Source organism: Octodon degus, unplaced genomic scaffold, assembly GCF_000260255.1.
Source record: "Octodon degus isolate 3935 unplaced genomic scaffold, OctDeg1.0 scaffold00072, whole genome shotgun sequence".
In the NCBI taxonomy this organism is placed as follows: Eukaryota; Metazoa; Chordata; class Mammalia; order Rodentia; family Octodontidae; genus Octodon; species Octodon degus.
The window spans coordinates 2,950,118-2,975,604 of NW_004524648.1; the positions used below are offsets into that span (position 1 = coordinate 2,950,118).

A 25,487-nucleotide genomic window follows, 5' to 3' on the forward strand; every position below is an offset into this window, starting at 1 on the left:
AGGGTTAATCTGCACTACAAAAGGGCTTTTATTCCTGACAAATGAGTTCCTTAAAATAGCAGTTCTACAAAGCCCCACCCGCCAACCTCACACACCTTTAAATAGAACAGTATGAAAGATTTTTGGAATTTATATACTTTTACAGATGGTAGGTGATGTTGCTATCAGTATCTGCATTATGAGTGTACAGATCATTAACTCCTCACAGGGAAGTCTGGGTTGAGATCTGCATGCAGCAAACTCCAGCTACATCTCTGGAGAAAATCACTGCCAGCTTTCTATCTGCTTCTCCTAGGAAGATGAAGCACCTCAGAAACTACCCTGAAAACAGGATTGATTTATCAGACTGGAATTTGGGCACCTGTTCAACAACACAAGTACTGTTTAAGGTAAGTAGCCCTGAAGTAAAGTAATAGCAAAGAGCAAACTGCCTTGGATTTCTACCAGCTGCCATGGAAGAATGAGCCAAAACTATCTGCAGCCCAGGACAGGAGCACACCATGCACCAAGGACCTCTGGCTATAGCACACATGCACACAGAACATGTATGTACATACATGTGTACATAAGCACAGCCTAGTCTTGGCTCAACCAAAAGTGGTTTCCCTCCTGTTTTTTTTTTTTTTTTTTTTTTCAGAACCAGGGATTGAACTCAGGCCCTTGTACTTGCTAGGCAAGCACTTATTCTACTGAGCCATCTCCCCGGCCCCTTTTTTTATTTTAGGGAAGGGTCTACAGAGTGTTCAGGGTCTTACTACTAGATCAGACTCATAGTGATCCACCTGTTTACAGCCTCCTAAGTGCTGGGATTACAGGCCGGTGCCACCACAGTAGGCCTTGGGATTGAACCCCTGGCCCCTATCCACCGAGCTATTTAGCCAGCCCTCCTTCTGGGCTTTAAGAAAAAAAAATTTTTCTTAAAAATTCATTACAGTAAGAGACACATTGCCATTATCCCCTCAGAATCTGGTACTGGACTCCTTTCTCACTGCACTGCTAATACCGTATGTACGCTTGTCCCTTTGCGCTGAACACTTTGTGGGCTAGGACTATTACGCCTTGTTCACCTTGTTCCTCCCCACCACCAGGCATGCTGAGCAGAACACAACCTGACAGCATTTGCTGAATGAGTGAATCAACAAGCTTTCCACCAACCTTGTCTGTCCTCCCCCCTAGGAGCAAATGTGGTAGAAAAGAAAGGCATTCAAGAGGTATTCAGGACAAGCCTAGAATTCCTAACACACAGGAAAGGTCTCCTGCCCCAAGCAGGAAACAACTCTGGAATATCATAGCAGCAAAAGAGAGGAGAAAACTTCATGCAGACATCATGGAAGCACAGAAGAGTCAATTTTTGGTGTGTATCAGGACTCCTTTGAGAGTCATGTGCCATCTGTGAGAATACCTCTGAGATCAGGGATTTGATATGCCCTTTGTGAGTCCCAGTGAGCCTCATTCATTCTGCAGATTCTCACTGGCACCAGCCACTCATTAAGGACTGTGCGATGCTCAGCAGTGAGTACCACACAGCCTTTGCCCTTGAGAACAGGGCACAACTAAGGCAAGGAGATGTCTATAGTTCCAAGCAGAAAACAAAACAAAACAAACAAAAAACAGGGGCTAAGACTGAGGTAAGCCAAAGTCTACAGAAACGGTGCACATGAGGTAGCTCAGGAGTGGGCCACATCTGTGCTGGCAGGGACTTCTCAGAGGAGAATCATTAGGAACCTCACAGATCTCCCATCCCATGCATTGCTAAGTTCCTAGCTGGCACTCCTAATTCATGAGCAGACATTTTCCTTGTCCTGTTCTGGTAGGAAGGCTGGTCAGATCCTAAGTCTGCGGGATCCTCCATAGGGCCAGTAAGAGACGTGACTTTGACCCAGTGCTCCAAGTCAGCATCAGATCAGAGAACAGGGGTAGGGTGCCAGCCCCCACCAGCCTCCCATTGCAGCTCCTCTGCATTCCCCACCCAGGCCTGCAGCCACTGCTCCACCTGGACTGCACAGCAGCCATCTACTGAACCTGGATCTGTAGTCTATTTTTACCTCCATTAGCTCCTCCTTGGAGTGTGGGTGGGGCAGGGCCACAATCCTCATCCTCACTTCACAGTGAAGGAAGATGGATCAGGGAGGCTCTCAGACAACCTGCCCTCCCTTGCACCTCTCTGTGTACCACGCCCTCTAGGGCCCAAACTGTTAGGCAGCCTGGCTTTGTAGTGTGTATACTCCCTGCTACAATCTTCAAAGCCCTCCCTTCTAGCCACAGAACAGGGCAGTTGAGCAACAGGCCAAGGTTAGACCTCTTAAGAGGTGGATCCAGGCAGGAGAGGAAGAGTGGTGTAGTGTGCCACGCCAAACTTGGGCAGAGCTGGAGTTCCCAGGGAGAACCATGCCCTTTAAGAGAGGGCAGAGAAAAAGCAAGGGATTGGTATAACTGCTCCACTCCCATTCTGCCACCAGGAGAATGGCTGCAGAAGATGCCTGCAGCCTAGGTAGATAGGCCAGTCCAGGAGATGTTTCCTACTTATGCTCAGCTTGGAGAAGTGCCTTCCTACTGGCTGTTACTTAAACTAGTTGTTACTGTCTCTCTTCAGATCCGATTCTTTTCTTCAAGGAAGCCCAGTGACCTCTGACTCTTGACCTCTCCAAATGCACTTTTACCTCAGCCAGGAAGCAGCAAATCCCCAGTCTCCTTAATAAGAAGAGGGGTTGGCTCTCCTGGCCAGCACTTCATGAGTGCCCGGTCCTCCGGTTGCCATGGAAACCATGAATTACTACCCACCGGTTTCAAGTCAACTAGCTCCTCTGGGGGTAGCAGCCTCGCACCACTGACAACCCACCAGGCGACTCCTGTTACTGCCTGAAAGTCTTCCCCACCCCTGCACAGCTGGCCAAGGGAAAGCCAGCAGGCACTGCCCCTAAGGACAACTGGTGCAGTGAAGCAGGCACCACACCTCTCTCCTCAGGAGCAGCTGCCAGCCCTGGGATCCCCTCACAGGCACGCGCCAGCCACTCTCACATTGAATAAGTGAGGTGCTTCCACTCAGCCATGAGGCTCCTGCACACATCAGCCATTTCTGTCCGCGCACGGCTCCGGTGGCGGCGGCGGCAGCCCTGCCCCCTCCCGACAAGCATCAAGGGCGTGTCACATTCCCACCTTCACAGCCACCAAGAAGGGGGACCCTGAGCCGGGACTGGTCGGGGTTCCCAGCTCACACTCCTCCAGGAGAAACACATCTTCATCCTCCAGAACCTTGTCCAAAAAGCCTATTGCCTCCTCTTCCTCTTCCATGGCAGCTAGAGCCCGCCGAGGGCAAACAGGAAGCAGGGTCCACGCAGCAGAAGCAGCAGCCGCCGCGCCGCGCCGCCGAGAGGGAGGCAGGCAAGCAGGCAGGAGGGGAAGCACACAGGGCAGGCCTACACCAGCACGCTGGCCTCCCCGGAGTCAGTCCTGGCACCTGGCCACCGGCTCCCGAAGAAAGGCTCCATTATGAACCTTTTCCTGCGGCCGCTTCCCAGCCCTCCAGCGAGCGGAGCTGCGGGCCCGCCTCCCGCGCGTCCCCACCCTGCGAAAGGGGAAGCGGAGTCTCCGGGCTGCTCTGCCTGCCTGCCTGCCTGCCTGTCTGCCTGCCGACCGGCCGCCTCGCGCGGGGAGCTCGGCCGCCACTGTCCCAGGGCTGTCCCCGGACCGACGCCTGGCGGGCGCGCAGCGGCAAGCGCCCTCCGTGGCCCTTTCTGGCGTGTGCGCTGGGCAGGCGCAGGCGGGGTCCCGGGGCCGCTCAGTCCGTCCTGGCGCTCGGCTTGCTCTGGCCCTGGCCCGGGCTACCGCTGCCCGGCTTAGTCCTGGCGCCCTGCCGCCGCGTCCCCGGCCCCACAAAGCCCGCCCTTTCTGGACTCCGAGGCTTGCGTTTGCTCAGAATACACAGGAAATGCACGTCTTGACTTGCGAGGTGGAGCCGTTCGTTCCCTCTGTGGTCACCGGGGCGAGCGGCTGGCGGAGGCTTCGGGAGTGGAGGAGGGAGGGAGGAGGCCGCAGACAGGCCGGGCGGGCGCAGGGGGAGGTCTGCTTCTCAGAGACAGGCTTTATTTACAACTTCTCTCTAGTGCCGGCTATGAGCAGGGGGGTGCAGGAGCTGCTTCTCTGCACAGCTGCCATCCTCCGTCCTGTCCCCTTCACATTCACATTCACGCGGGATGCTCACAAGCCGAAACCTCCTTTGCACCTTGGCCTCAAGCTACAACACCTTTGAGAAGGGGATGTCCAAGATGGGTGAGAAACCACAGTTGCCATCCTTGTCATGATTGGGTGAACAGGGCTTTGCAAAGTGGCCTTATCCCTAAAACAAGTACAGCCAGAGTCCTGAGCATATGCTGACTGATAGGCACCATGGACTGCTGAGATACCACATCCCATATGCTGCCTAAGCTGTCAATGCCCATTTCCTGGATCCCCCCCCCCACCCCCAGTTAGCCCTGCAAGGTTGAGGCATATGTTACAGGGCTGATAGCTTGCCTGCGCTGCCCATTCCCAGCTCACTTCCCTGGGCTTCTTTAACATTAGAGAGACTACATTCATCAAGAAGGTGAAGCCCCTGTGCTGGTCTCCCCGACCTGATCCCGGAGATGCATACAACTCTACTCTCAGAGGGAGGAGTCTAGCTGCAGCTCCCAGAACTCGTCTTTCACAACCTAATACTCAGGGGAACAGTGACAGAGACCACCCATTATGGAGATACAGATAAGGTGACTGCTGAAGGGGCCAAGTAGGTAGGGCCTGGGCAAATGGAATAGCTGTCATAGAAGGTGACACAGGCTCAAGGTTAATCTTTATTCAAGTGGGAAATTACATTCTTTAGTGAGATCTCCTGAGGTAAGAATGACAGCAAATAATGTACATTTTTTTAAAAAAGGTCTGAATGAATCACATTTGTGGCTTGAATTAGGCCCACAAATTCAGGGTCTGCCTTTATCCTTGCAACTGGGTATTTCTTTGAGGGAAAGTTAAGAAAGTGGGTGAGTGGGAGGCTCCCTGAGTGTGTCCTCTGTCCCATTTCGTCCTTGGACCTGACATCTTAAAATCAGATTCAGACACACAGTACTGCACTAACCTACAAGTTCTCTTTGTGAACCTGCATCACTGATGACAAACCTTTTAGAGCTTTCAATGATAACAAACAGCTGTAGCACTCATGTAACAGGTTCAACACCACTGACCTATATAATAGGAGCCACCAATCAGATAGTGCAGTATCTGAGGCTACCCACTGATGCCTCCTGTGACCAGCCTCTCACACACATTACATTCCCTGTGAGGTGTTTATCATAGGCCCATAGGGCAAAGAGTCAAACTAGAGCGGCAGTCATAGTACACCTTTTAAAGATGAACGGCCAAACTGCAACCTCAAACCCACTTACTTATCTCAGAGTCCCAACACTGCAATTAAACCTGAATACTGAGGTTTTAGTTTAGAAAAAAGCAACTTGTATGTCAGTATCTTTTATGTTAAAAAACGTGCATGCCATAGGTGTGCCACCACTGTGTTAAGGTCATTTCCAAAGGAAGGTTCCACTTACTGTCTTATCCCAGACCATGTGTGCCACCTCCTACCTGCTCTACTGCTAAGCCTCCAAGCTGGATGGTGGGCAGAGGAGAAAATAAAAGATAAAGAAAAAGATGTTTGTTTGTTTTTTTATCTTCACTTCCAAAAAGTTCTGCAGGAGCTCTGAGCTGTAGGCAGGACTCAGGCTCTGTCCTGTTGCCAAAGCTGAAATACAGCATGGTATTTGGATGGGCTCTCTGGGGCCCAGGACTGACAGGCCCTAGCTTGAGAACTGTCCCACTAGGGTTCAGCAAAGGCATGCCCCAGCCTACCAGCTCTTCCTCTAGTCCCTGGTTTTTCCCTGTTCCTGCACTGGGTGGGTATAAATAGCCAGGGCACATCTGATGGGCTCTTTGAGCCACAATTCCTCATTTGGTTTGGGTGGGTGAGGCCACTCCCAGGGCTTGGGAACAACTGGGCCTGGCATTCCCCAGGGCATATGTGTGCCAGCACAGGGCCCTGTGCCACAGGTTCTTCTGACTCCCGCCCTGCAGGCTCCAAGTGCAGGCATGGGCTGTCCACATGGGTCAGACCAGCAGGCGGCATGGGAGAACAGCTAAATCTAGAAGGTCTCTCTGTGTCTCTTCCTCATCTAAGAGAATATGAGGTGTCCTTACCAAGCTTTTAGAGTATCCCATCTCTATTCCTGATACCCTACCTGGTGAGCCAGATCAATACCCACTTCTTCCTACAAACCCTGAACAGAACAGAAGCTGCTCCCTGAATATATAAGGCATCTCTATCCCATCTCACTAGAGTTGACTGGAAATTCCAATGAGTAACTAGAGCCACCCTCCCCCCAGACACACAGACTCCACTCAGAGGCCCCCAATCCTCCCCCTGGAGGGGAAGTGACTCACAAGTCCCCATAGTGGGCCCTCCCTTTCCCTCACAAATGCCCTGAGCCAACCCTGGACCTGAGCTTCCTCTCTGTTTCTCTACTCTGCCCACTTGACCTGGCTCCTGATCTCCTCTCCAGAGAAAGAGCCCCTTCAAAAGCCCCAGGAACTGCCCATTCCAAAGTCAGAGGCCTCCCTCTCCTTGGCTCCCATAGTCTGGACTTGGTCTAAGCATTTGGCTGTCTTGGCCATGTACATACTGCTTATGGCTACTCTTTGGTTTAAGCTGGCCTTCTTCCTGCTGCCTCCTGTATGTGTGGAGATACTCACCTAGGCCCACCCCAGCCCTCTACTCTTCATCCTTTTTATTACTAGGCTAATGGCAACCCACCATCTTCAGCCCCCGCATCCCGCTGGGTTGTGGGTCTGGCACCTATACCAGGGGTGAGAGCTCCTCTCTTGGAAATCCCAGAAACAGCCCTTTATTTCCACCTATCCAGATCAGGAGGCCCCAAACCAGCTTCCCCTCTGGCTTCTCTGCTTCTGTTGGTGGGGCTGCTATCTTCCGGCTCTTCGATCCTGCAGGCCCCACACATCCCTTGGCCTTTCCTTCTGTTTTCCAAAGTCACCACTTTCAAGGTTTGCAGCATCTCACACCTACACAAGCTCAGTAATGTACTACTGGGACTACTCATCTGGTCCATCGACCTGTTCACTGGCTCCTTCATGCCTGAGAAGGCCTGGTAGGTCAGGCATACCTTCTTTGACTGGGCCCCTGCCGCTGGCATATGCTCCACATTCTCATTTATCAGTCCCACTGGGAACACAGAACAAATGTACTAACACTGCCCAAGAGGAAAAGCTTCATAGGAGAAGGAAGGGCTTCTGAGTGGCACCTGAAAAGTGAGCCAGGTTTCTAGGCAAAGGCAGAGAGGCCTAAAATGAAGTTTTTAAAGGAAGAATAGCTAGAGGACTATTATGGTTTGTGTCTAGTTGTCCTCCCAAAGCCTCATGCAGTCATGGGGTGGCTTCTAGAGTTCATGATTAGTTCATGATTCAATAGTGAGATGATGGGCGTGAGTGTAGCTGGGATTATGGGTCTGAGTGCTACACCCACAGATTACCTAAATGCAATATAAGGAGGGACAGAGGTTTGTGCCACCGCCACTGCTGCTGCTATTGCCACTGCTCCTCCCATTTTGCTCTTGCTGTTTTGCTGTCTTCTGCTGCCATGAACTTTTGCCTTCTGTCATGTGCCACTCTGCCTTGAAGCCAGCCAAGAACAGACTGAAACCTCCACAAACTGTGAGCTATATATACCTCGCCTTCCTTGACTTTGGGTGTTGGGTATTTTGTCTCAGAAACAAGGGAAAAGTAACTGAGACAAGGGCAGAGTAAAAAGGGCAAGAGATGAGAGCCAGCAAGATAGCTCAGTGGTCTAAGAACCTGCTTAGGCAAGTGCAGGGACCAGAGTTCAATCCCCGGCACATGACGTCCAGCTCTGCCCCTGGGCACACTGAGCTGGTAGCCTGGGCATGGTAGCATATGCCTGTAATCCCAGCACTGGGGAGGCTGAAAACAGGACAATCACTGAGTCCAAACTGCATAGTGAGACCCTGTACTAATACATTAAAAAAGGGGGGGGGCAAGAGATGAACATGAAGGGGTTGCTAGCATACCACCACAGAGGTCTAAAGGCACACTATCTCCATGACAATTGGGCCTGATCCAGACTTCTGACATCCACTAAGTCCAATCTTCCTCCTTCTCCACCCCCTTACCAACTCATCAACAAGTATTTATCAATTGCCTGCTGTATAGGAGTTACTGTGCCGGCATGAAGTAGGCAGCCACAAACAGGTAACGCTATGTCTACCTTCTGTGGGGCAGACTGATCATTGTGACTGATTCCCAAGGAGGTACAGTGCCAGGGCAAGGGTAGGACTGGGGAAGGGCACATTGCAGAACAAGCCAATTAAAGCACAACTCCTCTAGAAAAGATGCCATGGAAGTACCTATTGTGATTTTAAATGTTTACACCCTCTGACTCACCATTCCACTCTAGGGAATTTGTCTGAAAAAAAAAATTTTTTTTTTTAGAAGGGCATAAAGGTATATGCACAAAGACATTTGCTTTAGTGATGTTTATACCAGTGAAGACTGGAAAAGGCCCAAACGTCTATCAGAAGTGAATTGGTTGGGGCCAGGGATTCAGTAGTAGTTCAGCGGTACAACTCTTGCCTAGCACGCTCAACGCATCAGGTTCAATCCCTAGTACCACAGAAAGAAAACAAAATGACTAAACAAAATGTGGCACATTCATAGAATGAAAATACTACAGCCATGAAAGGAATGAAATAGATCTTTAAGAACTGGTATGCAAGATGTCTTACTTTCTCTCTTCTCTCTCTCCCCTCCCCTCTCCCCTCTCCCCTCCCCTCTTCCCTCCTCTCTTCCCTTTCCCTTTCCCTTTCCCTTTTCTCTCTTGCTCTCACTCTCGCTCTCGCTCTCGCTCTCACTCTCGCTCTCGCTCTGGCCAGCTCAGCCTGCCCTGGCGGTGGGACTGGGGCTGCATGTGGTGCTGGATTTCAAACCACAGTCCCTGCACATTTGCCTAAGCCTGCCTAAGCAGGTGCTTTAGAGAGCTGAGCTATCTCACTGGCCCCAAGATGTCTTAGCCTTATTATGTAAAAGAACAAGAGCAATCTGCCTAACTACCAGTGCTGTGATCTCATTTTAATGCATGTAGTTTAGATATAGAAAAAATAAAGAGGAATGTCCAATCAACTTTTAGCAGTTCTCTCTGTAGGATGTGAATTAAGGAGACTTTCACTTTCTATATTACATATATCTTACATTAAGCTAGAATTTTGAGTGATATATTCAGGGAAAATAAGTTCCAAAGAGAAGTATGAGGTTGGGGGTGTGGATCCGTGGTGGAGCTTGAGCTTAGTGTGCTCAAGGTCCCGAGTTCCATCTCTAGTGCCACCCCCCATGCAAACCAACCACAAAATGTGTTTACTGTTGTGGGCTGGGAATTTAGATTGAGGTGTGGAGCCACAAGCAGATGCATGTGACACAGCAAAGGGGAAGTGAAAGGAGGCTCCTTGGAGAAGATGACATTAAAACCTATAGGTAAAAATGAACAAGGGTTAGCCAACTGGGGAGAAGATGGGAAGGAGGAGACATGGAAGAGACTATAAGAACTCAAGTTGGCTGGAGGTAAACAAATGTTCATATACTCATTCAGCCAATATTTACTCAGTACCTACTATGTGTTAGACACTCTGCTAGGCACTTTGGGCCACACAGAACATGGGCTTTATTATAGAACTACTAAGATCCTTCCCTCATGGAGTTCACCTTTCAGTTGGAGAGTTGTCAAGGGTCAGCAGAGACAGGCAGAGGTCAAGTAGTCAGGTCAGACAGGGTCTTGATGGAAGGTCTTGGGTTCTACCATAAAGACGAAGTGACGGCATGGAGGGTTTTAAGCAATGAGCGATAAGACCATGCTTCAGTGTGTCCCTATGGCTGACATCTGATTACCTGATTTAGTCTTTCTAAAAGACTGCTCACTTTGTGCCCCACTGCAAGCCAAAAGTCTGCCCAAACAAGGGCATCAATCAATATGATGACAATAATCTCTGAAAGGACCAGGCACATTCTTACCTCCAGGCCTTTGTTCCTTACAGCTTCCTTGGCCTAAAGTACCTGCTCCCTCCTCTGCCTGCCCTTGGCCCTTTCAGCTTTCCAGGCAGAAGTTCAAGCTCCTCCTCCAGACTTTCTGGAACTGGGGAGATCATGGACCAATGAGAACTGACTCCCAGGGGCCAGTGCCAGGGCAGGTGGAGTCACTGTTGCCACGGATGAAATGGGAGCCATCCTCCTCCTAACTTTGCTCCTCCCTCTGCTTTCCCTTTCTCTGTTATGGTAGAAGTCACTCAAAAGATCATATGTAGAATTCGATTAACATAAAGCAAAGGTTGGGTATAAACCAGTGCATGATTTTGTTTATATGGTAAAATGGATGAAAACAAAAAAAAAATTCCTTTGGATATTGGATTTGAATTCTAGTTATGCCTTTTGACAGCCCTGTACACCTGGGTATTTAACAGTTATTTAAACTCCATGTGCCTCTCAGTTTAATCTGTAAAATGTAAATACTTATAAAATAAACTCTAAGATGGGTGCACACAGGATAGTACCCGGAACATGCTAAAGCCTCAGCTACCTCTAGCTGCTACACAAGCTATTCTCCCCTTCTTCTCTGGAAGGTGTTGTGTGAGGAAAGAGCACCGAAGGGTAAGGGCTTGGCCCCCTCCCAGACTTACCTCTTACCTATCCAACAAACCCAGTCCCCAGCCTGTACCACTTTACCTCCTTTCCCCAAATCTCCAAGGGCTTTCCCCGATTCCACAAGTTCCTTTGCTCCCTTCCTTGGGATATTCTTCCTGACCACTGCCTAGATTTAGCACAACTCATTCTCTGATCCTGTCTCTTGCACAATCCCCAAGAGCCTTGAAATAGAAGAACTCTGGGCTGGTATGTAGCTGAGGGGTAGAGCATGTGCTTAGCACACACATGGTTCAGGGGTTGATCCCTACACCCCAAGGAAGCAAGTAAACAAACAAACAAACAGAAGAAAGAAAAAAACAACAGAAATATTACATGCAGGTGGGGGTGGCACAAATCCCTAGCTCATGTTAATTCCCCATAGCACTCAAGACAGTACCCTGTAAAAAGTTGGTACTCTGAAAATATGTAGTGAATTGGAATCATGGTAGGAGGCTTACAAGGTAAGCAGGGGCCTCTCCAGAAACAAAGTGCCTAGGTTGAATCATTGGTTCTCATGGAAGCCAGTCATACTGATTGGGATCCCAGGGCTTAAGGAAACCCACAAGACACTGAAGGCATCGCCTCTCTACCTTCAAGCGCCAGCCTCTGTCCAAGTCAGGAAGCTCATTACCTGTCCCATTCCTGGAGAATCCTAACAGTTGAAACATTCTTCTCAGTATTTACTCAAATTTTACCTCACTGTAATTATTCTCATTCTGCCCTCCAGGATAACACAAGGTCATTTTCTATCATTTTAATTGTGTAGTATTTTCTCCTCGCACAAATGCAGAGTACAACAGGCCACACAGTGATCAGTGTTCCTCTCATCCCTACTGCAGCCCCTTCATCTAGCAGTCCAGGGATATGTGTCTGCTGCTTCCTCCTGGCTTAGGATTTGATGCCACATAACTGAATTCATAGGAACCATCCATCCAACCCAAATGCTTTGACTTTTTTTCCCTGAGAACCTTCACCTAGCCCTATAAACCTTATGGGACCATTTCTGCTCCCCGCTAGCCCAGTACTGGGGAGTAAATTCAGGGTCTTGTGCATGCTAGACAAACCTCTACCACTCTCCTACATCCCAGCCCTTTTAAACTTTATTTTGAAACTAGGTCTAGCTAAATTGCCGAGGCTGGCCTTGAATTTGTAATCCTCTTGCCTCAGCCCTCTAAGCAGCTGAGATTACAGAACTGTACCTTCAAGCTCAGCTTTACAAAGTCTTTTCTGAACATCTATTTTTTCCTACTTAGTAAATGCCAATGCTCCCTGGGTGATGTTCTTCTGGAGGTATTTGACAATGTCTGAATAAAAACTTGGCAGTGACTACTTAACTTGAGAATGCTGTTGGCATCTATTGACAAGAGGCCAGTGACACTGCTGAACAACTTGCAGTGTGGAGCCACTCCCCACAACAAAGAAGTACTTGACTGTTTTGAGATCATCAACTGCTTGAGCCATACTCCAGAATCAGAGACCAAGCTCTGAAGAAAGGTGAACACTTGCTAGGGACAAATACAATGAGCCTAGCCCTGTTTCATGTTTCTCCAGCATTCCCTTTCTCTGCAGTGGGTCAGTATCCACCAGCGTGGACTTAGGGCCTTAAGGGAATAACTTCAAAGTTAAGGGATGGGGCAAGAACGGCCCAAGTTAAGTCAACCTCTTTTCCAGGCACTGAGCCCTCTGCTATGTGCCTCTCCCTTCCCCACCGAGCTGCCCACAGTGGCACCTATCGAGCGGGCCTTCACCTGTAGGAATTCTGTGGGGAGCTGAGCTATGCCTTCAGGGACCAAGCTCTGCCCCCAAAGCTGGTGCCCAGGAGAGAGCAAGGCTTCATGTCCTTCAAATTCAGCTCACACCCTGGAAGTGGGTTCATCACATGGCTCAGCACTAAGCATTTTCACAACTGTGTATGTCACCTGGTCCTCAGGGCAGCCCTTCCAGATAGGAGGTATTTAACCCGTCTATTGTGGCAAGGGCTGAGGCCAGTCACATGACCAGGAAGAGGTAAAATAACGGTGCTAAACCTCACTCTCATGTTCCAGAGAAGAGGCAGAAGGTAGTGGCTACAAGCACCCCATCATCTACTAAGTATGCAGTGGGCTGATAGGTACTAAGTGCTACTACTAGTACCTGACATTCGCTAAGTGCCATGGCTGTGTTTGTACACTTTCTCTTTTTTCTGACACACAGACAGGAGGATGAGGGCTCTGTGTGGCCCTCCAAACAGAAACTATTGGCCTAGATCCCTGCTGGACAAGAAGTCATCCTCTGTCCAGGGTATCCTCTGTGTGACGAAACTGTTAGGGTCTCGCTAATACCTACTAGTGGAGAAAGCAGATGACAATGACAGAAAATAGAGTCCACAGGATAAGGGCCACCAGGCTTGGTGGACCCTGCCCTTTGGTGGTTCATCTTGTGCAGCTGTACACCTGTGAGGACACTCTTCCAGGCTCTCACAGCATTTTGGGGGGGAGCAATTTAACACTGTTAGTGTGCCTATTTGGGTCACCTCCTGTCTCCCTCCCTATCTTCCCAAAGATTCCAGGGCCTCAAGGCCAGAGAATGGACATGGCTAGTCCCACCCTCCTATCCACAGCACCTGGGCCCTGTAGATCAGCACCACTTTTTTTGGATAAAGATTACTTTGTGAATAGTCTAATTGGCAAAGGTGAACTCCACTAATGAACTCTGATCCCAGCGTGTGGGCAGGCAGGAGATCCCAGACAAGAAGTAAGCCGTGGGGACATGCCAGCCAGGCCAGCCAGGTACAGTTTGTCAGGAAAGACATGGCAGATGGCTGGGCAAGTTCAAGCTGGGTGAAAGGAGAAGATGGCCTAGAGAAGACAGGGAGATCCAGCCAGAAAGGGGGGAGGGAGGCGGGTAGTCAGTGGCCACAACTGAAGCCCTTTGCCTACCTGCTTCGGACTTTCCTCCTTCCCAATTTGGACAGGGCCCAGACTCACCCCAAGCTTTGGTTCCTTCCTGTATGAAACGGGTCAGTTCTAGAGGCTGGAGGCCCTAGGGGCAATGAAGTCCCTGCGCTCCTAGCATAGCACCTTTCACACAGGAGCCAGGTAGTGTCCTTTTCTTTGCAGCAGAGAAGTTCACCTCTGACCCTGGTAGGCACCCTCTGGCCACCCCATCAGGCCTTGTCACCAGCATAAAGGGAGCTGCTGGCCCTCCCCACCATCAACTCCTAAGTCTCAGCCCTTAAAAGGACCTAAGTAGCAGGAAAGACGGGGCTGTGACTTTTCTGAGCTTCCTCCCCTGAGAACACGTATGTCTGCCCTCCCTCCTCCTGGTTGGCCTAGAACTGCTTGTTCAATTCCAAACACCACGTAGGAACTCCAAGGTGGCTGCGAGCTGTTGAGAGGGGTCACAAAGGCAGAGCTCCCGATCTCGCATGACAGATGTGCCCCACAAGTAGTTGTGCACATCTGACAAATATCAAGAGGGCCAGTGGCAGGCTATAAAAGTTTCAACAGGGGCCAGGCTTGGTGTTGCATGCCTGTAATCCCAGCACTCGAGGGGCTGAGACAGGAAGATTGCCATGACTTCAAGGCTAGCCTGAGCTACATAGTGAGTTTAAGGCCAGCTTGAATTACAAAGTGAGACCCTGTCTCAAAAAAGGCCAAAAGAAAAGCTTCACCAGGAAGGGGATATCTGAGCAGGACCTGGAAGCACCTCTCAGGCTCCAGTGCCACAATGACCCATGTTTAAATAAAGCTGTGACCCCACTGGCTATGTGGGCTCAGACAAATTATGTCACCTCTCTAAGCCTTAGTTTTCTTAACTGTGAAATGAAGACTAGGGCACCTACCTTACAAGGACATTTTAGGCCTTAAATGAGAGAACATATATGAAAGCCTCGGCACATGTCTCTAAGTAGCTGTGAGGAGGAGAGGGAAAGGAAATAGAGGAAGGGCAATGGGAATCGTTTCCATCCATTTCCACCTTTATTTCGGGATTCTCCCGACAGCTGCGGCCATTCTACCTAGCATCATTTTATACAAGACTCACAATAGACATAGGAGGACAGGGGCAGGAAATTCTCAGCATCTTCACTTTACAGATGAGCAGTATGGAGCTTGGAGATGGTGAAGGACACTCCTCAGGTCACACAGCTGAGAAGTGATAGAGATGTTTCTGTGGCCCCTTTTTATTTGCACCTCCCCAGAGGGAGAAGGGACTCTGAGGCCTATTGGGAACAAGATTTTCTGTGAGACTGTGGTCCTGGATGAGAGCATCCTCCTCACTTCTTTTGAGGATGAAACTGGGTCCACCAGTGGCCTGTGACCCTGACCCTGTGACATGGTGCCCTGCTCAGCCTGGGCTACAGAAGGATCTGCAGGGCAGGGTTTTAGGGTTCATCCAATAGCTGTGGGTTGCATACCTCTTGGGCATAAACAAAAACAAACAGCAGAGAAGGGTGTGCTAGGGAGTCAGGAGCAGGTATGCTGTGACCATCAGAGGTCCAGCTTCATATGGGCTGCCACGCAGGGCAGAATAAGCCCTGCCCCCAAAAGGAGATGGACTACAAAAAAGATTCACTCTCCAGCATCACAAACACACACACACACACACTCCAGTTTGGATCCTTACAATGTTCCAAGTCCCCCAGGAACTGACAAGGAAAGTCTTGTGGGCCTGGAGCTTTCTGCCTGGGCTGAACATTGCAGTAAGCCTAGCCTGATGCTCCCAGCTATCCTCCCATAGCCCTGTAGTGGGTACTATTGGGTACTACTTAGAGAGGTAGTTGTTACTATGTAGAGATGAGCAAGCTGAGGCTCAGAGGTATTATGATACTAATCCAGCATCTCATAACTAGAGCACAGATTTCTGTCTGTCTAAAACTTATGTTTTTTTTTCCAATTCTTTGTTTGGGCCACTGAGGAATAAGTCTATGATGGTTCAGCCAGGTGTGATGGCACCGGACTGCATTCTCAGCACTCTGGGAGGCTGAGGCAAGAAATTCACAAGTTAAGAGTCCAGCCTGGGCAATTTAGTGAGACCTTGTCTCCAAAGAAAGGAGGGAGGGAAGGCTGGGTATGTAGCTCAGTGTTAGGGCCCTGGGCTCAATCCCGAGCACTAAACACACACACAAACACACACACACACACACACACACACACACAGAGTGATGGCTCATTTGTGTCAGCTTGACTAGGTCATAGGGTACCCAGATATTGGTCTAATTATTCTGTGTGTACCAATGAGGGTGTTTCTGAATGAGATTAACATTTCAATCTGAGCAGAGCAGATTGCCTCCCCTGTGTGGGCAGGCCTCATCTAATCCACTGAAACCTGATTAGAACAAAAGGTTGAGAACTCTTCCTGCCTGACCACTTGAGCTAGGACACTAGTCTTTTCCAGCCTTTTGACCTGGACTGAAACACTGGCAGTTTGGGAGCTTTAAGCCAACTGGCTTTTGGACTGGAATTTACACCATCAGCTCTCCAGGTTCTCAAGCCTTTGGGATCAGACTAGAAGTACACATCAGCTCTCTGTTCTTTAGTAATCCATTGCAGAGAGTGGAGCTTCTTAGCTTCCACAAATACATGAGGCAAGATGTAAAATATAAGCATATATATACATATATACACATACACAATACACATACATACACACACATGGCTGCACATATCCTACTCCTGTTTCTCTGCATAACCCTGGCTAATACAAAGACCAAACCTGGAGTCTCCAAACCAAGTTGATAACATGTTTGGGCACCGGAAGCCTCTGCTGCCAGGCTGTGCCTGAGGTCAGATATTTGAATATCTAGAACAATTGTTTGATTTGGTCCAAAAGTCCCCTCTGTTTCCAAGTTCCCAACAGGAAGCATGGCAGGAGGAGCCCTGCTTGGCCAGATGAGCACAGCAGAATAGCAGGAAATTTAACATTTCTTTTCTTTTTTTCTTTCTTTTTCTTTAAAAAAACCAAAACATCCCAATACGGTACTGGCTTCCTCCAGGTCTCCCAAGATAAACAGCAATACTCCCAGAGTCCACTAGGTGGGACCAGCGCTGCAGCAGGAAGGGCAGAAAGGCACGGGTGGGGGGGGGAATGTTGAGCAGACAGGGGATGCAGTGGGCTATAATTTTTGTTAGATCCATAAGTTGGAGAAATACTCTCTACTCTTTCTAGTGTGGCATGTCACCCACAGAATAAAAGTCAAAACTGGGGGCCCCAAGCACCTCAGTAGGCTGTCACTCTAGTAGGCTGTTACCCTGTAGTGAATGTAGAATTCCAAGTCCCCCAATCAAGTTATTCTCTTGTGAGCTCCTAAGCAAAATGAACAGGCACAAAGTGAAGTTGCTGTCCAAAGCCTCAGAGCACCAGGCAGAGGCTTCTCTCTGTTATATGCATGACTTGTTTTATTACAGAAGGCACTGGGCAGGACCTTTCACAGAGAATCTAAAAATCCACAGACTATTAGGCAAGGTGGTCTTGCGACAAGCAAAGGAAAGGGGGACAAAGAAGCAAAGAAGGCTGAGAGCAGAGAAAAGAGGACAGGAGATGGCAAAGACCTGGCCCTGTGTTGAGATTCTACAGGCATCTTCGTGCACCTGCTCACAGTGGAGTAAGAGCTGAGGCCCCTTGGGAGAGGGGAAGTCTGGGCCTCTGAGCATCATCTGAGTCTCAGCTCCTGAGCTATGCTCTGAGACTGAAAGGCAGAGATGGCGAGCAAGAGTTCACCCCTTCTTACCCTCCACTAGTTGGCCTGAGTTCAGGACCCAGAACCCCCTCTTTTCCATCAGGTACAAAAATCCCTGTGCCTGCATGTCCAAGGTGTCTATCTCTAACACCACTCTCCCTTAGGAGGCCACAGCATCAACACCCCAGAGTACTGTGTGTGTGTGTGTGTGTGTGTGTGCGCGCGCGCATGCGCGTGCACGCGTGCGCAAGCGTCTGTGTGGAAGGGGGTGTCCAGAGCTGACCAACACTCCCTCTCATCCCTTCTACCTACCACCTGCCCCCCACCATCCTTTCCCAAACTCTACTGCCTGACAGCCACTGAGCTCTGGCTAGGCCTCCGTTGCCATGGTGACAATGTGGCTTCCCCCAAGTGGGAAGCTGGTTGCCAAGGCCCTTGTTGCCAAAGGCTATAACAGCCACCCTGGTGTGTGAAGAGGGGGTGAGAGCCTGCAGAGGGTAGGAAGGAGCAGGGGGTTCTCCAGAATGGTAGAGTCCAGACAGCATTCAGCCAGAATCGGGGTGCTAGACCCTGAGAGGGGAAACACACTCACTAGCATCTTAGTGAGTGACATTACTTAAGAAGAGATGAGAGGGAAGAAATGGGACCCCCACAAAACACCTGGTCAAACATGAACCAAGCAGGACCATACCCTCTGAGCACCCACCCCCAAACATACATGCTACCAGGAAGAATGGCTTTGGTTCTCCTCAACTCCAGAAAAGGAGCCCTGAGAAATCTGTCTTGCTGGCTCATGTGTCTCAGATGTGCACACACAAGCTGAGCCCAGACTGTCACTAGACATTAGACACGGCATTAATTATAAGGACTGCAGCCCTCCACACATTCCTATCTGCAGCTCTGTCTCGGAGCGGCACATACTTAATATTCTTTATAAAGTGCATCTCTTGGGAGCAGAGCGCCTAGCTCTGTCAACAGAAGGGGAGGTGGACTCCACCGGGGTTTATGCCTTTCCTGAGTCTACAGAGGAGGCTGGAGGGGCCCTTGGTTCTCAGGCAACACCACAGAAACAGCTTGTCCTACCCCTAAGGGAGCACCAGGCCAGCCTGGCTTGCAGGACCAGCATCTGGACACTCGCAATGCAGCCAATCACCAGCCTGGGTCCAGACAGGACAGCCTGGTCCCTCCCAGAGCCCCCTACTCATACTGCTGATGAAAGCGACTGCAAGGGAGAACTAATGAGAAAGTAAGGGTTATTGGGGGGCAATGGTGCAGACACTGCAGAGGATGCAGAAGAGGGAGACAGGTCCAGGAGCTGGCAGAGAGCAGCAGGTGGGGAGGAGGAGAAGCCTGAGACTGAGAGGCCCAGGACAGAATGAGATGACAAGGGCACCAAGGACAAACACAATCATACTTTCCCAAGCACTGTCCCCAGGAGAGTCAGATGCCTGCACCCCATGCTGCTCTATCGCCCTCCCAACAAACCTCCTCTCCCCAAACCCAGAAGAAAAAACAGATGTGTACCTACCCCATGTGCCAGCCCCTCGGGTGGGGTGGGGGAGATGCTGTCCCCACCACCCTGGCTGCGGGCGCTGAGCTGGGGTGACATGGTGGGTGACTCGTCGATGTATGGCATGGTCTCTGAGCCCTCGGGGGGCCCTTTCTGCTCCTCATGCCCCTCTGTGTCGTAGTCGTCAGCCGCGTAGCTAAAGTCTGAGACAAGGAACAAGAAAGGCCACTGAGAATCCTCCACAAGTGCTGCCAGGGACTGGTAGCGCAGTGGGCGCCGGCGGCGGCCCCCGGCTGCCATGGCCCCAGGTATACCATGCACGCCGGCCAGCGCAGGGGCTGCACAGGGACCTGGGCCTGGGAAGGGGCTGGGGGCACCAACAGGCACCAGACTCCACTCAGGCAGAAGCTGCTGGGAGTCGGGAGGAACAGCTCCTCTGTCGCCTCCCGCTTAATAGCATGTCAGCCTCGTATTTTAAGCGGCTGTTTCCTTTGCCTCCTGCTTAATTCCACATCTAAAAATTAACAGTGGGAGCAGGAGGCAGGACGCTTCCAACTCTCCTCTCTGAGTCACCATTTTGCTTTTTATAGGGAATAAGGAGGTGGGGGCGGGCCAAGCGATGTCATTTCCTCAGCCCCTCCTCCTTGGGTACCATTTGTACACAGAGCCTAAGCTCTCTGTGGTGGGGCAGTGCAGGTTTGGGGGATGGGGAGCTTGAGAAAGTGTCCGTGGGGGGGCCCTCACCACCCTGAATGGGGCCTCATGTGCAGGACCGAACCCACGGCAGGCAGACGTGGGCGAGAGGGTTGTGCCCAGGCCTGGCAGGGACACAGTGAACAGCTGACTCCTCAAAAGCCAGCACTTATGCCTATAATTCCAATGTAGGCTTCCTTCAGAGGAGGAGGGAAGGGAAATTGGGCTGCATTAACCCCCTCAGCGTTGCCAGCACTGGGACTCTAGTGCCCACGCAGATACCCCTCCTGGGACCAGTCAGCTCGGCCAGTTGGGGACAGGAGAGCACTTTAGTGCTTTGCACTGAAAGGGCTACAGGGGCAGCCACAAAGGTCCCTACATCACACCCCACCAGCAGGGTCTCTCCTGCATAGTGTAAGAGACCTTCTCAACTGCCCCTACCACCCCTACCCTTAGCCAGCCCAGAAGTGGAATGGAGCGAGTTCAGCAATGCTTGGCAATGCTGCTTCCAGCAGGCTGGTGCTGGATCTTCTTGCACCTGGACAGGAGGGGAACACCTCTCTAATCCATCCCTGGGCAGGGACCAACAGCACAGCCTTAGGAAAACATGAGCCTGCACTGTAGCAGGCGCAATAGGCACACAAAGATCATGGTACGAGTACTACCCCTGGGCTTCAAGGTAGCCTTGGAGGGAGTGATCTCCCCTGCACACTGGACACTGGCAGCCACATCCATTTGTTAAATAGTCCTGAGCATCTTCCAGATGGAAGGCTCAAGCCCAGCATCCTGAGGTTGACCCCAAGGTCAAGGAGAAGGCTGGCTGGCCTTTCCCTTTATCTGCTCAGATACCACTTCCTCCCTGAGGGTCCAGTTCAGCAACCCCACAGTACATGGCCTCCTGGTGCCCTGGTTTATCTTGCCCCTTAGTCCCTGAGCTCCTGGGGCAGGAACTTGGCATCCCACCCATCGCCAGGTGCCAGCACCCACAGCTGACAGGCAGCAGGCTCTCGGTAAATGTGTGCAGCATGAATGAATGAACAGGGGAATGTCTCATTCCTCTCAGGTCTGAGGTTGGATCCAGGCCCTAGCTAGGTTGGCCAAGTTTTCTGTCAGGGCCCTGGCTCCTCCTCCTCCTCCTGTCATAATACACCAGCCCATAGACAGCCAGCAATCTTAGAATGGTGTCAACGGGTCACCAGAGCACCCGGCCATAGCCACCCTCAGTCCAATCTGGCCCTTTGGCAGCTGAGAGCTCCCCCAGGCTCCCTGCACCTGCTCTTGCCACCTTCTACTCCCAGACTCTAAGCTGACAGCCCATTAAGCTGTCAGGGACTGTGGGCTTTCCTCCCCCCTCCCCAAGACAGGCATGCACAGGAGGAACGATGAGTTCTAGTGACACCACAGCCATAGAGAGGCATGCATGCCACACACCCAGGCAACAGGGCCAGGAGGTCATCAGACTGTCTGCAGCCAGCAGGAGGTGAGCTGACCATGGTGCTTCAGGCAGGAGCAAGGAGGGCTGTAGCATTCTGTCTGTACAGTCTGGCAATGCAGGAGGCCTGGCTGCCTGGGGAGATGTGCTACTTGGGCAGGCACAGGAGGGACCCAAGACATTATATTGACTCCACCTCCCCTCCATGAGGCTCCAGAGCCTTAGCAGTGCTGATGTCACGGAGGGAGGAAGTCAGCGATGATAGAACCTGAGTAACTCACACCAACCCTCCTGCATGGCGACCAATATCCAGGGCCATAGAAACGGAGCCCTCACCATGCAGGTGTGGCCAAGAGCAGGGCTTGCAGCAGGGGCAGTAGGGATGCTGGCCTAGCTCCCTGTGGCACACAGCCTGGAACACACTCAGGCCAGGAGGGTCTCAGCCACCCCACCATCATCAGAGGACAGATGCCATGGGCCCTGCCTTGTCCTGCTCCTCCAACCCATCTCTGTGTGGCAGTTCTTACTCTTTCCAATTTACAGACAAGGTCATTGGTCTCAGAGACACTTACCATGTCTGGCTACCTGTCTCCAACAAGAGTCACACTTAATCCCTCGGAATCTTGTGACAGAGAAATCCTCCTCCTCGACCCTCTGGATGGAAGAAGCTGACCAGAGAGAGGAGCTTGGGGCCCCCAGGATAAGGTCCCAACATAAGGAGGTGGGGATGGGGCAGGGGCAGGAGCAGGGGCAAACAATGCATTCACAGAGCTCTTCACAAGGGCTCCTAGACCATTTCACTTTCATCTTCATCTCCACAAGATCCTAAGGGCCCAGGAAGCTCCTACCATGAAAAGGTATGTGGACAAGGTAGAGAAGGCAACCAACCAACAAGGCAGGGGGCCTGAAGAAGATGGAAATCTGTTAAGCAGCAGCTTTGGTCTGCGAAGGCCAGAGGTAGGAATGATGACTGGAGCCCAGCTTAGCCACCAGGTCTTAAAAGAAAGAAGGCAAGGGCCAGTGAGATAGCTCAGCTAAGCTCAGGACTAAGTGCCTGCTTAGGCAAGCGCAGGGACCAAGGTTTGACCTGGGCACCACATACCACACCAGCCACATCCCCAGGCTCCCTCAGTGGGCCACTGAGAGTGGGCCTGGTGACCCACACCTGTAATCCTAGCACTGGGGATGCTGAAACAGGAGGATCACTGTAAGTCTGAGTTCCATAGTGAAACCCTTTATCAAATACATAAAAAGGAGAAAAAAAAAAAAAGAATTGGTGTTTCTCATAGACCCTTAAAATAGACTACCACTCAGCAACAATAAGGAGCAATGAGATAAATGACTCTAGCAGACATGGCATTAAGTGAAAGAAGCCAGATGGAAAAGCAAATCCTGTTTGCTTCCACTTATATGAAGACCTGGAGCAGACAAAGCTAATCTATGGTTGGCGGTTACAGAGACTCCAAACAGTGGCAGCTTCTAGGGTTGGAGTGGTAGGCCCAGGGGAACCTCCTGAGCCTACAACAGAACTCTTCTGCTTCTTGACAGTGATTTGGAGAACACAGGGGCATATATTCAGCACAACTTATCAAGTGGTATACTTGGGATTTATGGGGTTGACGAAATATTGGACTCCACGCTATGCTGGGAATGGTGGCTCACACCTGTAAATCCTAGCACTCCAGAGGCTGAGGCAGGAGGATTGCTGTAAACTAAAGGCCAGGCTGGATGAAATAATGAGTTCAAGTCCAGCCTGAATGACACAGTGAGACCCTATCTCAAAACAAGAAAAAAAAAAAAAAAAAAAAAAAAAAAAAAAAAAGGCCAGTGAAGTGCTGAAGCATAATGTCAAGAATTTACTCTAAAATACATTAAAAACAAGGTTGGACTAGGGATCAGTCGATGCATAGGTGTGAAAGGAAGCACGTGTGGAAAAATGGCAATTACAGACTGTTGGTCATAGGTAGATGGAAGTTTACTGTAGAATTCTTGCAATTTTCATGTTTGATATTTCTTGTGATAGAATGAGGGAGGGAAAGTACTATTCTTTGGGCTTCCTTCACTTCCTCTCCCAAGTTGTATTTATACTCCAGGGAGAAGTCTGGCTTATGGAGCCATCTCTGATTGTTTCCTGGACCTCTCTATACGCAGGAACTTCAAACCCCATCTTTTCCTGAAGTTAATACACCAGATCACTCAAATATGAAACCTGGAAATCCTTCAAGATTGCCCCTTCTTCCTGCCTCTCAGCTCCTATATCCTGAAATATTCCTACTTCCCTTCTTCCTTCCTTCCCTCACCAACTCTTACAGTTCCAAAGCAACCAAACAGCAAAGATGATCAGGTCTTCCCTGTTTCCCATTCTCTTCAATGGCACAATCCAAACTCCTCAGTCCAAGGCCCTCTGTGTTTGCACTCTGCCTCAACTTTCCAGGGTCATATCCTCCTGCCCTGTAATATCAGAGTTCTTCTAGGTTCCTGCAGTGGGCTGAAATATATGTCCAACTCCTAACTCCTGGTACCTGTGTATGTGACCTCACTTGAAAAAAGAGGTCCTTACAGATAGTAATCAAGTTAAGGATCATAAGATGAGACCATCACAGACTAACCATGTGGATCCTAAATCCCACGATGAGTCCTTATGAGAAATAAGAGGAAGAGACACAGACATGGAGGAGAGAGAGGCAGAGCCTGGAGGGGTACCGCCATAGACCAAGGACACCTGTGGCCACCAGATGCTAAAAGCAGCAAGACTTCTCCCCCACCAGCATAGAGAGAGGGACGCCACCCACTTTCACTGCAATTTCTAGCCTGCAAAATGGGAAGAGACAAATTTCAGTTGTTTAAGCCACTCATTTTCTGTTGTTTGTGATGGCAGCCCTAGATAATGAAGCCCCAACACAGTTTTGTCCACTAAACCTCTGTTCTTACTGCTGTGGCGCATCCTTAGCCTTTAAATCTCACTCAAGAGGCAGCCTCACCTAAGAACTTCCCTGTGTGGCTCACATGGCGGTAACTGGACAAAGTGTTTTTACAAAACAATAAGAACTGCACACCTCAGCTTTCTAATCAGCAAAGGACATCAATGGAAAATTCAAAAGAGAGCTATAAATGTCCACAGTCCATACAGTTTTCAAGATATTAATCTCACCTCTAACTAAACAAAGTGGAAAATATCTCTCTGTTATAATTTTCCTATCAAATCAGCAAGGATTTAAAAATAATATTATACGCCCAGGATCAACGGTAGGGTGCTTGCCTTGCATCTGTGAGGCCCTGGGTTCCATCTCCAATACTGCAAACAAAATTCAATCAACCTGAAAAATAATAATATCCAGAGCTACCATGAGGCAGGTTTTCTGAGAAGCTCTTTTAGAGTATATAGAATCAACAGAGCTTCTCTAGAGTTAATTTGTTAACTGGTATCAGAGCTTTAGTTGGTACAGCTTAATGTAAGCCAGTGTCCTAAGATATTAATTATAAATGTACATAAAATTACAAGGTTATTAATCACATATTATTCAACTATCCCCTATTATTAATTATTCAGGTTGCTTAACTTGAATAATTAATAACAGGTTATAGGTTGAATAAATTATGGTATGTCTACAAGATAAACTAATATACAGCTATTTAAAATTATATGAATGATATATATCATCTTGTTAAATGAAAAAGATTCATAACAGTAATGGTACAGTGTTATGTTTTCTTAAAGGAAAAAAAAGTCTATGTAGACAGAGGAAAGTTTGATGGCCACAAAACCAAACAACATGAGAGTATTCAGATTCTGAGCATTTGGAAGAAATTAATACAATCTCTACTCTGTAGGACCCTAGCAGATACTACTTGTCTTCTGCCCAGTATCCTTTCTCCCCTACTCATATTACCTTGGTGTCAAATAAGGGCAACAGACCCTGTCCCCAACACGATACCCAGGTTTTCTGCTTCTCCTATCACTAGGAATGGCCACTTGGCGTCATTCTAGGCAATGAAAGCTAAGCAAAGTATGCCCAAGCCTGTGGGGCAAGGCATTTTACCTTGATGGGTAAAAGGGGATTTCTTGCTTTTAACTCAAATGTGATGACTGGAACTTCAGTGGCCATGAAGAAAAGGTCAAGAAAGAACAGACAAATTTCCCCGATGTTGAGGAGCTACTGAATAGTGTTAGCGCTCACCTCATTTCTTGCTAAGCAAGAAATATAAGACCCTATACACTGGCTTTGCTGCTACTTAAAATGAACACATTTCTAAGCGACATTTTTGCAGCCAGGAAGACAGTCCCATCAACCGAACTCAGAGGCACAGGGAGGCAGAGAACAAGAAGCAGGTGACACTGGACTAGCGAGACAGCCAGAGGGGCTTCAGCAACAGTGGAGATGGCTGACCACTGCAGCTAAGAGCAAAGGCCCTGAGGCCAG

The 25,487-nt window shown here is 49.7% G+C and overlaps 1 protein-coding gene across 4 annotated transcripts in view; it reads right to left on the reverse strand.

Moving 5' to 3' along the window:
* Positions 1-25,487, reverse strand: part of Abr (active BCR-related) — a 215,560-nt gene that overhangs the window by 86,947 nt on the left and 103,126 nt on the right. For 3 of the 4 annotated variants that reach the window (XM_023720040.1, XM_004635365.2, XM_012515638.2), the window contains exon 2: positions 18,960-19,144. In XM_023720040.1, coding sequence (XP_023575808.1) covers positions 18,960-19,144 — 185 coding nt within the window. Of the gene's footprint in view, positions 1-3,156; positions 3,969-18,959; positions 19,145-25,487 lie in introns of those variants that run through there. The other variant, XM_004635366.2, reaches the window with a different exon arrangement.